Below are 13,657 nucleotides of genomic sequence, written 5' to 3'. Positions count from 1 at the left end.
ATAAATCCTACAATGTGATTTTCTGGATTTTTTTATTTTCATTTTGTCTGTCATAGTTGAAGTGTACCTATGATGAAAATTACAGGCCTCTCTCATCTTTTTAAGTGGGAGAACTTGCACAATTGGTGGCTGACTAAATACTTTTTTGCCCCACTGTATTTCAATTGGGTTGAGGTTGGGTGATTGTGGAGGCCAGGTAAACTGATGCAACACTCCATCACTCTCCTTTTAGGTCAAGTAGCCCTTACACATCCTGGAGGTGTGTTGGGTCATTGTCCTGTTGAAAAACAAATGACAGTCTCATTAAGCACAAACCAGATGGGATGGTGTATCGCTGCAGAATGCTGTGGTAGCCATGCTGGTTAGGTGTGCCTTGAATTCTAAATAAATCACAGTGTCACTAGCAAAGCACCATCACACCTCCTCCTCCATGCTTCACGGTGCAGAGATCATCACACATGCAGAGATCATCCGTTCACCTACTCTGAGCAGTTGGAACCAAAAATCTCAAATTTGGACTCATCAGACCAAAGTACAGACTTCCATCGGTCTAATGTCCATTGCTTGTGTTTCTTGGCCCAAGCAAGTCACTTGTTCTTATTAGTGTCCTTTAGTAGTGGTTTCTTTTCAGCAATTCAACCACGAAGGCCTGATTTACAGTCTCCTCTGAATAGTTGATGTTGAGATGTGTCTATTACTTAAACTCTGTGAAGCATTTATTTGGGCTACAATCTGAGGCTGGTAACTCTAGTGAACTTATCCTCTGCAGCAGAGGTAACTCTGGGTCTTCCTTTCCTGTGGCGGTCCTCACGAGAGCCAGTTTCACCATAGCGCTTGATGTTGTTTGCGACCGCACTTGAAGAAACTTTCAAAGTTCTTGACATTTTCCGGATTGACTGAACTTCATGTCTTAAGGTAATGATGGACGGTTGTTTCTCTTTACTTATTTGAGCTGTTCTTGCCATAATATGGACTTGGTATTTTACCAAATAGGGCTATCTTCTGTATTCCACCCCTACCTTGTCAAAAAAAATGAAGCTGGTTGAGAGAATGCCAAGAGTATGCAAAGCTGTCATCAAGGCAAAGAAAGGGTAGCTAGTTTGAATAATCTCAAATATAAAATATATTTTGTTTTGTTTAACACTTTTTTGGTTACTACATGATTCCATATGTGTTATTTCATAGTTTTGATGTCTTCACTATTATTCTACAATGTAGGAAATGGTAAAAAATTAAGAAGAATCCTTGAATGAGTAGTAGGTGTGTCCAAACTTTTGATTCTATGTGTGTGTGTGTGTGTGTGTGTGTGTGTGTGTGTGTGTGTGTGTGTGTGTGTGTGTGTGTGTGTGTGTGTGTGTGTGTGTGTGTGGGTGTGTGTGTGTGTGGGTGGGTGGGTGTATGTGTACATGTTTGCCAGTGTGCTAATTGTGTTTGTCTGTGCCAGCATGCATGTTTGTGTGTGTACATATGTGTGTGAGCGAGCATGTTTTTGTCTGTGCCAGTGTGCATATTCATGTCAGAGTGTGTGTGTCAATATGCACATGTTGGTGCTTATACATTATGTGTGTGTTGGTTCCTATGTAGTTCCTCCAGGCCTCTCCTCTAACCCTCAGTGTCTCTCGCTCTCTATGTCTTCTCCCCCTTCCAGACTGGAAGAGTGGCATGACGGTACCCACGGACATCGCCATCGCCTACCTGATCCAAGGCAGTTTCTACGGACACTCCATCTACGCCACGGTCTACATGGATGACTGGAGGAAGGATTCTACCGTCATGGTGGTGCACCACGTTGTCACTCTGGCCCTCATCACCTTCTCCTACGCTTTCAGGTAGCTAACCACACCCTGCCTGGTGGCCCCAAGTTTGGGAAACGCTGCCGTCATGCTGTGTAATCTTACTGCCTGTCATATAAAATGTATTGAATACTGGCTAAATTTCCACGTAGCAATAGTTGTAAATGATAGATGTAGGTCAAGGTTTATTTTTATGTTATGTCAATTTGTGGAATCGGAACAGTGATTTGTCATAGTGTAAAAAGGCTCTAGGTTATTTGATGTTGGAAACATGTTTTCCGTGTTATTTGATGACCGTTAGACTGTCACTCTGTTTCAAACTGTATTTGTTTTAAAGTCAGTCGGTGTCACCCCCTGGCTGTCACATTGTATCTTCTAGCTATCCGTACAGCTGTGTTCCTGGCTAATATTGTTTGTGTACCGATGTTGTGCTCCCCACTGCTCTCTCCTTTCAGATTCCACAGCATTGGGTTACTGGTGCTGTTCCTCCACGACATCAATGACATCCAGCTGGAGTTCACCAAGCTCAACGTCTACTTCAAGACCCGGGGAGGGGACTACTACCTCATCCACGACATCTTGTCCAACATGGGCTCTGTCAGCTTCAGCATCACCTGGTGAGGAGAGAGAAGACACACTCAGACAAGCACACACGCATGCATGAAAAAATACTACAGTTTACTATAGAATACAACAGTACTTAGTATAGAATTCTATAGTAAACTGTAGTATACTGTAGAATACTATACTACGCACGGTAGTATCCCTGGATCATGTGTATTACTTGTAGTAAATTCTACAGAATTATCTGGGGGAAAAAAATACTACAGTAATTTCCTCAAAAAACACTACCGTCTGCAAAAGCACAACCCTTTTTAAACTATAGTAAATAATACAGTATTTCATTTTCATATACCCTGCCCATTCCCCTCCCCCATATTGCAATTTGTGCCACAGTATATTTACTACACTATTAATACTATAAAGTTCACTTTAAATTGTACTGTATACTACAGTAAATACTACAGTAAATACAGTCTGCAAAAACACTACAGTGAATACTATAGTCTTTACGGTGCATTCTGGAAGTATTCAGATCCCCTTGACTTTTTCCACATTTTGTTACATTACACCTGTATTCTAAAATGGATTAAATTAATGTTTTTCCTCATCAATCTACACACAATACCACATAATGACAATGTGAACACAGGTTTGTAGAAATGTTTGCATATTTATGAAAATGTTAAACAGAAATACCTTATTTACATAAGTATTTAGACCCTTTGCTATGAGACTCGAAATTGATCTCAAGTGCATCCTGATTCAATTGATCATCCTTAATATGTTTCTACAACTTGATTGGAGTCAATTCAATTGATTGGACATGATTTGGAAAGGCACGCACTATATAAGGTCCCACAGTTGACAGTGCATGTCAGAGCAAAAAACAAGCCATGAGTTCGAAGGATTGTCCGTAGAGAGCTGTGAGACAGGATTGTGTCGATGCACAGATCTGGGGAAGAGTACCAAAACATTTCTGCCTCGTTGAAGTTCCCCAAGAACACAGTGGCCTCCATCATTTTTAAATGGAAGAAGCTTGGAACCATCAAAACTCTTCCTAGAGCTGGCCGGCCTGGCAAACCAGAGCAATCGGAGGAGAAGGGCCTTTGTCATGGAGGTGATCAAGAACCCGATAGAGCTCCAGAGTTCCTCTGTGGAGATGGGAGATCTCTGCAGCACTACACCAATCAGGCCTTTATGGTAGAGTGGCCAGACGTAAGCCACTCCTCAGTAAAAGACAGCCCATTTGGAGTTTGCCAAAAGGCACCTAAAGACTCTTAGACCATGAGAAACAAGATTTTATTGTCTAATGAAACCAAGATTGAACTCTTTGGCCTGAATGCCAAGCGTCATGTCTTGTGAAAACCTGGCACCATCCCTACAGTGAAGCGTGGTGGCAGGATCATACAGTGAAGCGTGGTGGCAGGATCATACAGTGAAGCGTGGTGGCAGGATCATACAGTGAAGCTCGTTGTGCAGGATCATACAGTGAAGCGTGGTGGCAGGATCATACAGTGAAGCGTGGTGGCAGGATCATACAGTGAAGCGTGGTGGCAGGATCATACTGTGGGGATGTTTTTCAGCGGCAGGGACTGGGAGACTAATCATGGTCTAACTGGTAGAAGTTTGTTTCTCTTTGCTTTTTTGAGCTGTTCGTGCCATAATATGCTGAATATCCATGATTACAGTTAGACTGTAATAACAGCACCAGTCAAAAGTTTGGACACCTTCCAATTCAAGGGTTTTTCTTTATTTGTACTATTTTCTACATTGTAGAATAGTAGTGAAGACATCAAAACAATGAAATCAATATGGAATTATGTACAGTAGTGTCCAAAAAAGTGTTAAACAAATCAAAATATATTTGTGATTTGATTTGATCGAGGGACAGATGAACGGAGCAAAGTACAGAGAAAATCCTTGATGAAAACCTGCTCCAGAGCGCTCAGACTGGGGAAAAGGTTCACCTTGCAACAGGACAATGACCCTAAGCACACAGCCAAGACAACGCGGGAGTGGCTTCGGGACAAGTCTTTGAATGTCCTTGAGTGGCCCAGTCAGAGCCCGGACTTGAACCCTATCTAACATCTCTGGAGAGACCTGAAAATAGTTGTGCAGCGACGCTTCCCATCCAACCTGACAGAGCTTGAGAGGATCCGCAGAGAAGAATGGGAGAAACTCCCCAAATACAAGTGTGCCAAGTTTGTAGCATCATATCCAAGAAGACTCAAGGCTGTAATCGCTGCCAAAGGTGCTTCAAAAAAGGGTCTGAATACTTATGTAAATGTGGTCTGAATACTTATGTAAATGTGATATTTCAATATTATTATTTTTTTAATACATAAAAAAAAAAATCTTAACCTGTTTTTGCTTTGTCATTATGGGGTATTGTGTGTAGATTGATGACAGGGGAAAAAAAAAAATATTTTAGAATAAGGCTGTCACTAAATGTGGAAAAGGTCTAGGGGTCTGAATACTTTCTGAATGCACTGTATACCATAGTAAACTATAGTATTTTTTTATGTGGGACACACACATACACACACACACACCTGTCCTGAGAGGTCACAAGGGTGTTTGAAGCCCTGGACAATGCTCGTCTTTGTCCCCTAATTCATCAGAGTAATACTGCTCCTCTGTGTCCCACCTCTGTGCAGGTTTTGGTTCCGTCTCTACTGGTTCCCTCTGAAGGTTCTGTACGCTACCTGTGTGTCCAGCCTCCAGTCCGTCCCAAACATACCCTTCTATTTCTTCTTCAACAGCCTCCTCTTGACACTCCTCTGCATGAATATCTACTGGTTTCTGGCAAGTATTGGACCTCCGTCTGCAGCAGGTCATAGGTCACACGCTGTACTGAAGCTCATTTATCAGATGCTTGGTTAAACAAGCCTAATCTAATTCAGAGAGGGTGTTCACTCACAGATCTACAGTGAGGGAAAAAAGTATTTGATCCCCTTCTGATTTTTCACGTTTGCTCACTGACAAAGAAATGATCAGTCTATAATTTTAATGGTAGGTTAATTTGAACAGTGAGAGACAGAATAACAACAACACAATCCAGAAAAACGCATGTCAACAATGTTATAAATTAATTTTAATTTTAATGAGGGAAATAAGTATTTGACCCCCTCTTAATTAGAAAGATTTCTGGCTCCCAGGTGTCTTTTATACAGGTAACGAGCTGAGATTAGGAGCACACTCTTAAAGGGAGTGCTCCTAATCTCAGTTTGTTACCTGTATAAAAGACACCTGTCCACAGAAGCAATCAATCAATCAGATTCAAAACTCTCCACCATGGCCAAGACCAAAGAGCTCTCCAAGGATGTCAGGGACAAGATTGTAGACCTACACAAGGCTGGAATGGGCTACAAGTCCATCGCCAAGCAGCTTGGTGAGAAGGTGACAACAGTTGGTGCTATTATTCGCAAATGGAAGAAACACAAAAGAACTGTCAATCTCCCTCGGCCTTGGGCTCCATGCAAGATCTTACCTCGTGGAGTTGCAATGATCATGAGAACGGTGAGGAATCAGCCCAAAACTACACGGGAGGATCTTGTCAATGATCTCAAGGCAGCTGGGACCATAGTCACCAAGAAAACAATTGGTAACACACTACACCGTGAAGGACTGAAATCCTGCAGCGCCCGCAAGGTCCCCCTGCTCAAGAAAGCACATATTCATGCCCATCTGAAGTTTGCCAATGAACATCTGAATGATTCAGAGGACAACTGGGTGAAAGTGTTGTGGTCAGATGAGACCAAAATGGAGCTTTTGGCATCAACTCAACTCTCCGTGATTGGAGGAGGAGGAATGCTGCCTATGACCCCAATAACACCATCCCCACCATCAAACATGGAGGTGGAAACATTATGCTTTGGGGGTGTTTTTCTGCTGAGGGGACAGGACAACTTCACCGCATCAAAGGGACGATGGACGGTGCCATGTGCCGTCGAACCTCCTTCCCTCAGCCAGGGCATTGAAAATGGGTCATGGATGGGTATTCCAGCATGACAATGACCCGAAACACACGGCCAAGGCAACAAAGGAGTGGCTCAAGAAGAAGCACATTAAGGTCCTGGAGTGGCCAGTCTCCAGACCTTAATCCCATAGAAAATCTGTGGAGGGAGCTGAAGGTTCGAGTTGCCAAACGTCAGTCTCAGAACCTTAATGACTTGGAGAAGATCTGCAAAGAGGAGTGGGACAAAATCCCTCCTGAGATGTGTGCAAACCTGGTGGCCAACTACAAGAAACGTCTGACCTCTGTGATTGCCACAAGGGTTTTGCCACCATGTACTAAGTAATGTTTTGCAGAGGGGTCAAATACTTATTTCCCTCATTAAAATGCATATCAATTTCTAACATTTTTGACATGCGTTTTTCTGGATTTTTTTGTTGATATTCTGTCTCTCACTGTTCAAAAAAACTTACCATTAAAATTATAGACGGATCATGTCTTTGTCAGTGGGCACACTTACAAAATCAGCAGGGGATCAAATACTTTTTTCCCTCACTTTATGTTCCCAAGAGGTGAATGGCATGACAGTTCTATGACCATTGCCTGTTCTTCTTTGTTCCTATTAGACTCTGTTAGGGGTTGATACAAGCATTAGAACAAAACTGTACTATGTGACATCAGACATCTCTCCCTTCTTTAACCCCTGAACCCCCCCCCCCCCCCAGTTCATAGTGGCGTTTGTAGCGAAGGTCCTGACGGGGCAGATGAAGGATGTGAAAGACCTGAGGGAGTACGAGGGTGAGGAGGGAGCTCAGAGGGCTGCAGCCCTGCTCGCGGCCCAGCAGCAGCTGCAGAGTGAAGATGCAGGACATCTCAACAACTCTGCTGAAGGGTGAGGAAACACAAAGTTACACACACTACTTTACCATGTTGCATTCAACCGGTGTATATGAATCACCAGATTGCGTGTATTATAGTATACATTACCATGAATGTTTTACTGTACTGAAGTAATGTCACAATCATACACTATACAGAAACTTCATCTCCAGAGGAGATGATCATTTTAAAAACATCCAGAGAGGTCAGGCAAACATTAAGAGAGAATGGCCCCTTGGCCTCAGATGACTCAGTAAATGAAATGACAATTCTTTGAACCCCATGTGTGTCCATAGCTGTCCCAAACCACAATGCCTAATCCCTACTGATTTACCAAAGCAAACCACACCAAGCCAAAAATCCTCTGCTGAGCCAGCCCTCACAACAACCGCTTAATCCCACTCTTTACTACAGCCCGGTCCAACCAAAAAAAAACAGTTTAATCTCTTCCTCTCGCCCCGGTCCCTTCGTATATGGATTCTGCACCATATAAGGGCAAGAGGCTAGGCTAGGGGAAGGAAGTACGGGTTGTTGGACTAGCTCGACCTGTATACTTAGAAAAAGGGTTCCAAAGGGTTTTACCTGGAACCATAAATTGTTCTTCAAAGGGTTCTCCTATGCGGATAGCCGAAGAACCCTTTTCGAGTGTAGACAACCATTCATCACACTGTAAACCTCATGCCTAAAACAAACCCTTTCCAAGCAACCCCTATGCCCTTCAGTGCATGCAGATCTGAAATAGCCAGCTACATTATGTGTGATCAATATGGCAGACTACAGTCGGGGGGAAAAAGTGTCTGCTTTTGTAATGAACGAGCCCCATGCAAAGATGAACATTGCTGTTCTGGTACATCCTTGGGTGTCGCGGTCCTCTTTCTTCTTGGGATTCTACTTAACATTCTTATTGCCATCCACCACACCGATGTTAAATATTATATCACGCCATGCTCCAGTGAGCTCTCCCCTTGAGGAAGTGCCTCTGCTATGACATGACACACGTGGATCTGTTCCCAGTCCTCTTGTAACCCCAGTAACCTGTGCTCTGTCAGACCGCCCAGTATGACGTCAGAGCTGCAGCGAGTAGCCTTGTCTTTTGTAACACACAGATAGACAGGATCAAAGCGCTGTACTTATTATTGAGGTGTGATTACGCGGTTACAGCCTGACCCACCCCTTATCTGGCGCCCTTGAACACCGGTGATATCCTTTTGGTTTTACCATGCGTATAAATAGCGGATCACCTTTCCGCTGGCTGACAGTTGGTCCTTTTTTTTTCTCTCTCCTCTCCTTTCTTCTCACAGGAAACACGTGCAGAACGGGATCACCAAGGAGAAGCACCTGTAGAGGCCTCTCTAGTTCCACCTTCTGGCACGACCTAGATTGTTTCAGACTTAGCTCTAAGTGACTCTCGGGTCTCGCGAAAAGGATGAAAAAACAATTGATCATTTTTATTTCCGTTTTTTTTTTTTTTTCATCGTGTTCTATAGATTTTTAAATTTTATTATATCGCTGTGAATGTTATTTAAGGTGACATTTGTCTTATATTAACATTACGTTTGAAGAAAAAAAAAAGTGAGTTTCGGGAATGTTCTCTCGTGTAGCCTACCAGGACGTTTAGAATTAGTGTCATCTCTAACGAACACTCACCAGACAAGGTTAAGCTAGTGATGTTTAGGTATCTAGTCTAGACCTATGCAAACTAGATAACGTGCACACGTTAGAGGACTAAAGCGCGCTCACACAGTAACCATGTCAAAGGTCATCTCTAGTATAGAGAGACCTGTCTTTTTAAAGAGCATTCCTCTTAGAAGCGTAGTGGCTAATTTAGTTTTTACCTCTTATCCCAGGAGTAAAGGCTAAAATACTAAAGGGAAGTATTACATCATGTCACTACCGCGGGTGTGAGAGAGTGCATGTAATTGGCTGGCTTTGTTTTACCAACGTGTATTGATTTTCATATCATTGCACATACTGAACACAGCCATTACCACAGCCTGACCTGCATTATTTGAAGAGCCACGTCAGTGTAGTATTGATGTCTTGCAAATGTGAATTACTCGTGTTCAGATTTTTAAAGGAAACATAAACCTTTCAACTTTTTTTTGCCGTCGATAAATACGCATAAGAAATATTGCTTGCATTCCTGTATCGAAAATGTATTCACATTTTCTGTTTTTATAGCATCTGTTGTTGCACTGAAATGAAGGCATACAAGCTAATAGCTGGTTAATGACAGCTGATATACACTACCAGTCAAAAGTTTGGACACACTTACACATTCCAGGTTTTTTATTTATTTTTTCTACATTGTAAAATCATAGTGAACACATCAAAACTATGAAATAACAGATGGAATCACGTAGTAACCAAATAAGTGTTAAAAATATTTTATATTTGAGATTCTTTAAAGTAGCCAACCTTTGCCTTGTTGACAGTTTTGCACACTATTGGCAGTCTCTCAACCAGCTTCATGAGGTAGTCACCTGAAATGCATTTCAATTAACAGGTGTGCCTTGTTAAAAATACATTTGTGGAATTTCTTTCCTCCTTAATGCATTTGAGCCATTCAGTGACAAGGTAGGGTTGGTATACAGAAGATAGCCCTATTTGGTAAAAGACAAAGTCCATATTATGACAAGAACAGCTCAAATAAGCAAAGAGAAACAACAGTCCAACATTACTGACATGGTCAGTCAATCTGGAAAATTTCAAGAACTTTGAAAGTTTCTTCAAATGCAGTTTTTAATAACCATTAAGCGCTATGATGAAACTGGCTATCACGAGGACCGCCACAGGAAAGGGATAAGTTCATTAGAGTTACCAGCGTCAGAAATTTCAGCTCAAATGAATGCTTCACTGAGTTCAAGTAACAGACATCTCAACATCAACTGTTCAGAGGAGACTGCGTGAATCAGGCTTTCATGGTCTAATTGCTGCAAAAGAAACCACTACTAAAGGACACCAATAAGAAGAGACTTGACTGGGCCAAGAAACACGAGCAACGGACATTAGCCTGTGCTTTGGTCTGATGCGTCTGAATTTTAGATTTTTGGTTCCAACTGCTGTGTCTTTGTAAGATGCAGAATATGTGAACGGATGATCTCTGCATGTGTGGTTCTCACCATGAAGAATGGAGGAGGAGGTGTGATGGCATGGGGTGCTTTGCTGATGACCCGGTCAGTGATTTATTTAGAATTCAAGGCACACTTAACCACCTCATTCTGCAGCGATACGCCATCCCATCTGGTTTTTGCCTAGTGGGATTATCATTTTTTTTTCAACAGGACAGTGACCCAACAGACCTCCAGGCTGTGTAAGGGCCATTTGAGCAAGGAGAGTGATGGAGTGCTGCATCAGATGACCTGGCCTTCTCAATCACTTGACCTCAACCCAATTGAGATGGTTTGGGATGAATTAGGCTGCAGACTGAAGGAAAAGCATCCAACAAGTGCTGAGCATATGTGGGAACTCCTTCAAGACTGTTGGAAAAGCATTCCAGGTGAAGCTGGTTGAGAGAATGCCAAGTGTGCAAAGCTGTCATCAAAGCAAAGGGTGGCTACTTTGAAGAATCTCACATTTTTTGGTTACTACATGATTCTATGTGTTATTTCATAGTTTTGATGTATTCTCTATTATTCTACAATGTAGAAAATAGTAAAAATAAAATAAAACATTTGAATGAGTAGCTGTGTCCAAACTTTTGACTGGTACTGTAGCTGAAATCGATTGATTGGGTTGAGCATCAACCTTATGATTTCGTTAAAGAAATGGATTTGACTCATCTTAATAACCAATATGTTGGCAGTTCACAGAAAGCAAAGGGCCCTTGTCTAAAAGAAGATAAAAATCAAATATAAAAAAAACATATGCACATATGATATTCAGGAATGCATGACACTGGAATGGTTTTTGGAATGTGCTATGAAGTCATTTTTTAATAACACAAATGAAGAAAGAACTACATAATCGTATCCTTTATCAATGTGCAGAACTCATCTTAAAAAAAGTGAAGTCATTCAAGCAGACAACACCACAGTCCAAAAGGTTTGGTATCCTCTTTGCATTTGGAACGTGCTCCTGGTTGTGTGTGCCTGTGTGCTGCAAATCTCCAGTTTTTTTCTTTGCTGTGACTTAGAGGGGGTGCTGTCCTTTATGATCAAATTCAAGCTCTTTCGTTATGATGAACAGGATGCTTGTGCTGGAACAGTCCACAGATGTGGGCAGGTAGAAGTGTTCATAGTTGTGGTCTTTCAGTCCCCAGCTACCACTAGTGCCAGTGCCCAGGATAACCTAGCTTTTGATTTTACATTCAAACATTGTCATTATTATTCTTTTTTTTTTTTTTTTTAATTGCTGCTGTTTCTGAGAACACTGTTTTGTAATCCAGTCGTTTCCCTTTTCCTGTGTATGCATCTGTTAATTGTTAGGTACACATGATGAGGTGCCCTGATTTCTCCCGTGGTACTGTCCACGAAGACGTGTGCACTTTTCCTCCACCTCGGCCCAGCTCTCTCCCGGTCTGTCCTCTCCACCAGACAAAAAACACCAACAACCTGATTGGCTTTGTGAGGTGAAACTACTCACAGCAAATTCACACAAAAAAAACTTAAGAGTAGCAGTCAGTCATTTTAAATTTAATTTCGAGGCAGATTTCGCTGTTCTTTTTGACCAGCATTGAATACAAAAAGTCCATCCACAGTTCAGGATGAAAATGTGAAAACATTTTGTGGAAGAAGTATTATTCTATGCATTTCCTTTTGATAGTTTAATGCTTTAAGAATGTGCCAAAAATATTGATCTTTATCACCGAGAAGTGTTCTGATGAGAGGCCTGGTTGAGACCTGAGTGGCTGGAGGAGAAAGGGGGAGGTTGTAGTGAATATGAAGGGCTTACACCACACAGGGGTTTCTTACAAATTGCACTTGTCATTTGTTTTGTTTATTAGGGGGGGGGGGGGAATTCAGGGAGAATTATCATTTGTAAGTAATCTGGGCACTTAAAGTTTCAATCTGACCACTTTCTAAATACAACCACTTGGGAATGACAGGCACTTACTCTTTTGTAATACATTTTTTAAATAATTACATTCAACCAGTGTTATTGTATCATGTTTTCCCTTAAGATAAAACATGTGAATCAAAAAAAAGAAACCTGCGTCTGACTTATTTCAACAAATTAATTTATTCTTTGTCATTTTCATTGCAAGAATCAAGTTTACGTGGACCAGGTAAAACAGTCGAGACAAAGGTAAATGTAGGTGTTGGACAAAAAGTCTTGAGAGTTCAAGTCAGTGCAGTTTAGCATAGTCTGCTTCAATAAATAAAAATGTAAATATATACCAGTTTTTTACCTTATGTTGCTCTGACTGCGAGAGCATTATGGGATTCCTACATGTGTGCTGTGGTTGGCATGCAGTATCACAAGCGTGGTCTCCTCTCCCCTCAAGATCAAAGACCGTATGGGATATAGATGAACACATTGACATTACCAGACTCCGTCCAATTTCATCTACCAACGTCTTGCCTTAAGACTTTAGTTGATGAGAGCAAGGGGGGATGTCAACGTGCTGTGTCTGCACATCGTGTTGCAATAGACATGTCCAGATAGAATCGTGTTGGGAGACTTTATTTAACTAGGCAAGTCAGTTAAGAACAAATTCTTATTTTCAATGATGGCCTAGGAACAGTGGGTTAACTGCCTGTTCTGGGGCAGAACGACAGATTTGTACCTTGTCAGCTTGGGGGTTTGAACTTGCAACTTCCGGTTGAACTTCCGGTTACTAGTCCAACACTCTAACCACTAGGCTACGCTGCCGCCCCAAACAGACTGTCTCAGTCTGTGACCTTACTGCAACATTGCATACATCTCTGATTAACATTTGTGGGAGGGGCATTTAAAATCAAAACTAAGTCAGTCGCATACTGTAGTAACACTAGTCTACAAAGGGGTGAAACCGAAAAAAATTAAATAAATTCCATTCTATAACCGTACTTACTCCAGTGATGGCAATGGGTAGTATGGGGGACAATTCATCATTCTAAATGCTTATTCATACATACAGTGCCTTCAGAAAGTATTCACACCCCTCGACTTTTTCCATATTGTGTTACAGCCTGAATAAAACATTTTATTAAATTGAGATTGTGTGTCACTGGCCTACACACAATACCCCATAATGTCAAAGTGGAATTATGCTTTTAGATATTTTTTACAAATGAATTACAAAAGAAAAGCTGTAATGTCTTGAGTCAGTAAGTATTCAACCCCTTTGTTATAGTAAGGCTAAATAAGTTCAGGAGTAAAAATGTGCTTATCAACAAGTCACATAAGTTGCATGGATTCACTCTGTGTGCAATAATAGTGGTTAACATGTAAGGTCCCTCAGTCGAGCAGTGAATTTCAACCACAAAGGCCAGGAAGGCTTTCCAAGGCCTCGCAAAGGGCACCAAGGGGTAAAAATAAAAAA

At 41.6% G+C, this 13,657-nt stretch overlaps 1 protein-coding gene across 3 annotated transcripts in view; it reads left to right on the top strand.

Moving 5' to 3' along the window:
* Positions 1-12,341, top strand: part of cers1 (ceramide synthase 1) — a 46,629-nt gene extending 34,288 nt beyond the window's left edge. For all 3 annotated transcript variants that reach the window (XM_064934957.1, XM_064934961.1, XM_064934958.1), the window contains exons 3-7: positions 1,649-1,829; positions 2,249-2,410; positions 5,015-5,162; positions 7,038-7,204; positions 8,493-12,341. In XM_064934957.1, the coding sequence (XP_064791029.1) occupies positions 1,649-1,829; positions 2,249-2,410; positions 5,015-5,162; positions 7,038-7,204; positions 8,493-8,535 (701 nt within the window). In that variant the 3' untranslated portion in view covers positions 8,536-12,341. The remainder of the gene's footprint in view (positions 1-1,648; positions 1,830-2,248; positions 2,411-5,014; positions 5,163-7,037; positions 7,205-8,492) is intronic.
* Positions 12,342-13,657: the final 1,316 nt, after the last annotated feature.

This window comes from Oncorhynchus masou, chromosome 24 (assembly GCF_036934945.1).
Source record: "Oncorhynchus masou masou isolate Uvic2021 chromosome 24, UVic_Omas_1.1, whole genome shotgun sequence".
Taxonomy (NCBI): Eukaryota; Metazoa; Chordata; class Actinopteri; order Salmoniformes; family Salmonidae; genus Oncorhynchus; species Oncorhynchus masou.
Note: the sequence above shows the minus strand (reverse complement) of the source record. Positions and strands in the feature narration are given on the sequence as shown.